Source organism: Protobothrops mucrosquamatus, unplaced genomic scaffold, assembly GCF_001527695.2.
Source record: "Protobothrops mucrosquamatus isolate PMUCROS unplaced genomic scaffold, P.Mucros_1.0 scaffold8479, whole genome shotgun sequence".
Classification (NCBI taxonomy): domain Eukaryota; kingdom Metazoa; phylum Chordata; class Lepidosauria; order Squamata; family Viperidae; genus Protobothrops; species Protobothrops mucrosquamatus.
Window position 1 is genome coordinate 9418 of NW_015394274.1, and position 2746 is coordinate 12163.

Below are 2746 nucleotides of genomic sequence, written 5' to 3' on the forward strand. Positions count from 1 at the left end.
TCCCTCATGTTTAATAAAACATGCTTGACTAAAAAGAATCATGCAAGAAATTAATAATTTCGCAGCTAGGCTTCCAGTAAGTGACAAGAAACAAAATTCAAGATCAAATTTTTCCTCATGTGGAATTTCTTCTGTAATAAGAGAGGAATTTATTACAACACACTGTCCATAATCTGGGCATTTGAATGGTTACTGTGCTGTGTTTAACTTTACATGATTTAAAAGTCTATACCTACTACTGAAATCTCTTCCACAATCTGGGCACTCATGGTTTCTCTTCTGTGTGAGTCCTCTGGTGTGTAACCAGGTCAGATTTCCAAGAGAAACCTTTCCCACAATATGGACACTCATAGAGTTTCTCTCCCGTGTGAGTCTTCTGGTGTTTCACCAGGCAGTAATTTTCACTAAAAGTTTCCCCACAATGACAACATTTATATGGTTTCTCTCCTGTGTGAGTCCTCTGATGTCTAACCAGGTCACATTTCCAAGAGAAATCTTTCCTACAATCTGGACACTCATAGAGTTTCTCTCCCGTGTGAGTCCTCTGGTGTTTCACCAGGTAGTAATGCTGACTAAAACTTTCCCCACAGTGACGACATTTATATGGTTTCTCTCCTGTGTGAGTCCTCTGATGGTTCACCAGGGCAGATTTCGAAGAGAAATCTTTCTCACAATCCGAACACTCATAGGGTTTTTCTCCTGTGTGAGTCCACTGGTGTGTCACCAGTCTGGAATGCTGACTGAAACCTTTCCCACACTCTGGACACTCATAGGGTTTCTCTCCTGTGTGAGTCCTCTGGTGTTGCACCAGGTAGGAATTCTGACTAAAACTTTTCCCACAATGACATTTATATGGTTTCTCTCCTGTGTGAGTCCTCTGATGTCTAACCAGGTCAGATTTCGAAGAAAAATCTTTCCCACAATCTGGACACTCATAGTGTTTTTCTCCTGTGTGAGTCCTCTGGTGTGTCATCAGGCTGGAATTCCGACTGAAACTTTTCCCACACTCTGGACACTCATAGGGTTTCTCTCCCGTGTGAGTCCTCTGGTGTTCCACAAGGTAGGAATTCTGACTAAAACTTTTCCCACAATGACATTTATATGGTTTCTCTCCTGTGTGAATCCTCTGATGTCTAACCAGGGCAGATTTCCAAGAGAAACCTTTCCCACAATATGGACATTCATAGGGTTTCTCTCCCGTGTGAGTCCTCTGGTGTCTCACCAGTTCAAATTTCCAAGAGAAACCTTTCCCACAATATGGACACTCATAGGGTTTCTCTCCTGTGTGAGTCCTCTGGTGTTCCACAAGGTAGGAATTCTGACTAAAACTTTTCCCACAATGACATTTATATGGTTTCTCTCCTGTGTGAGTCCTCTGATGGTTCACCAGGGCAGATTTCCAAGAGAAATCTTTCCCACACTCTGGACACTCATAGGGTTTCTCTCCTGTGTGAGTCCTCTGATGTCTAACCAGGTCAGATTTCCAAGAGAAATCTTTCCCACACTCTGGACACTCATAGGGTTTCTCTCCTGTGTGAGTCCTCTGGTGTTCCACAAGGTAGGAATTCTGACTAAAACTTTTCCCACAATGACATTTATATGGTTTCTCTCCTGTGTGAGTCCTCTGATGGTTCACCAGGGAAGATTTCGAAGAAAAATCTTTCCCACAATCCGAACACTCATAGGGTTTTTCTCCTGTGTGAGTCCACTGGTGTGTCACCAGTTTCGAATTCTGACTGAAACTTTTCCCACACTCTGGACACTCATAGGGTTTCTCTCCCGTGTGAGTCCTCTGGTGTGTCACCAGGTTGGAATTCTGATAAAAACTTTTCTCACAATGACATTTATATGGTTTCTCTCCTGTGTGAGTCCTCTGATGGTTCACCAGGGCAGATTTCGAAGAAAAATCTTTCCCACAATCTGGACACTCATAGAGTTTCTCTCCCGTGTGAGTCCACTGGTGTGTCACCAGGGTGGAATTCCGACTGAAACTTTTCCCACACTCTGGACACTCATAGGGTTTCTCTCCCGTGTGAGTCCTCTGGTGTGCGATCAGGTTGGAATTCCGACTGAAACTTTTCCCACACTCTGGACACTCATAGGGTTTCTCCCCCGTGTGAGTCCTCTGGTGTATCATCAGGAGGGAATTCCAACTGAAACGTTTCCCACAATCTGGGCACTCATATGGTTTCTGTCCTGCATGAGTCCTCTTGTGTCTTACAATATTAGTGTGCATGCTAAATCTTTGTCACACTGGATCGTCTGGTAGAGCTTCTCTCCAGTATGGGTCCTTCTATGAACCATAAGGGAGTTACTCTAAGTAAAGTTTTTGCCGCACTCCAAACATTTGTGCCACTTTCACTGGGTGGATCATCTCCTGCATAATCAGCTGTGATCCGCAACCTCTATTTTTCCCACATTAGGCAGTCTGCGGGGGTTTTTCAACACTGATATCCTTGGATTCTTGAGGAGGCCAAAAATGTTTCTGATCTCCTACTTGGAGGTTCTTTGAGTCAAGTCAAGGCTTCCTGAAAGGGTTTAATTAATGCCTGTTCATTTTGGCTATCCAAGGAACCTTCCTTCCCACTGACTTCCAGTTATGTCCACTTTTTTATAAATTTCGATATTATCTCCCTTGACTTCTTACGTCATGTTCCCTTGAGTTGCACATGCTCTATTTTTTCCAGCTCAAAACTTTGTTCTTGTTATTCTCTCCCTTGTCTCTCACCAGGTGAGAAAGGAGAAG

The 2746-nt window shown here is 43.6% G+C and overlaps 1 protein-coding gene across 1 annotated transcript in view; it reads right to left on the reverse strand.

The window, feature by feature from the left end:
* LOC107300797 (zinc finger protein 850-like) overlaps positions 1-2424 on the reverse strand; it is a gene marked incomplete at its 3' end in the record, with an annotated part of 11838 nt that extends 9414 nt beyond the window's left edge. Inside the window, exon 1 of the mRNA XM_029287042.1 lies at positions 311-2424. Within this exon, the coding sequence (XP_029142875.1) occupies positions 311-2236 (1926 nt within the window). The remainder of the gene's footprint in view (positions 1-310) is intronic.
* Positions 2425-2746: the final 322 nt, after the last annotated feature.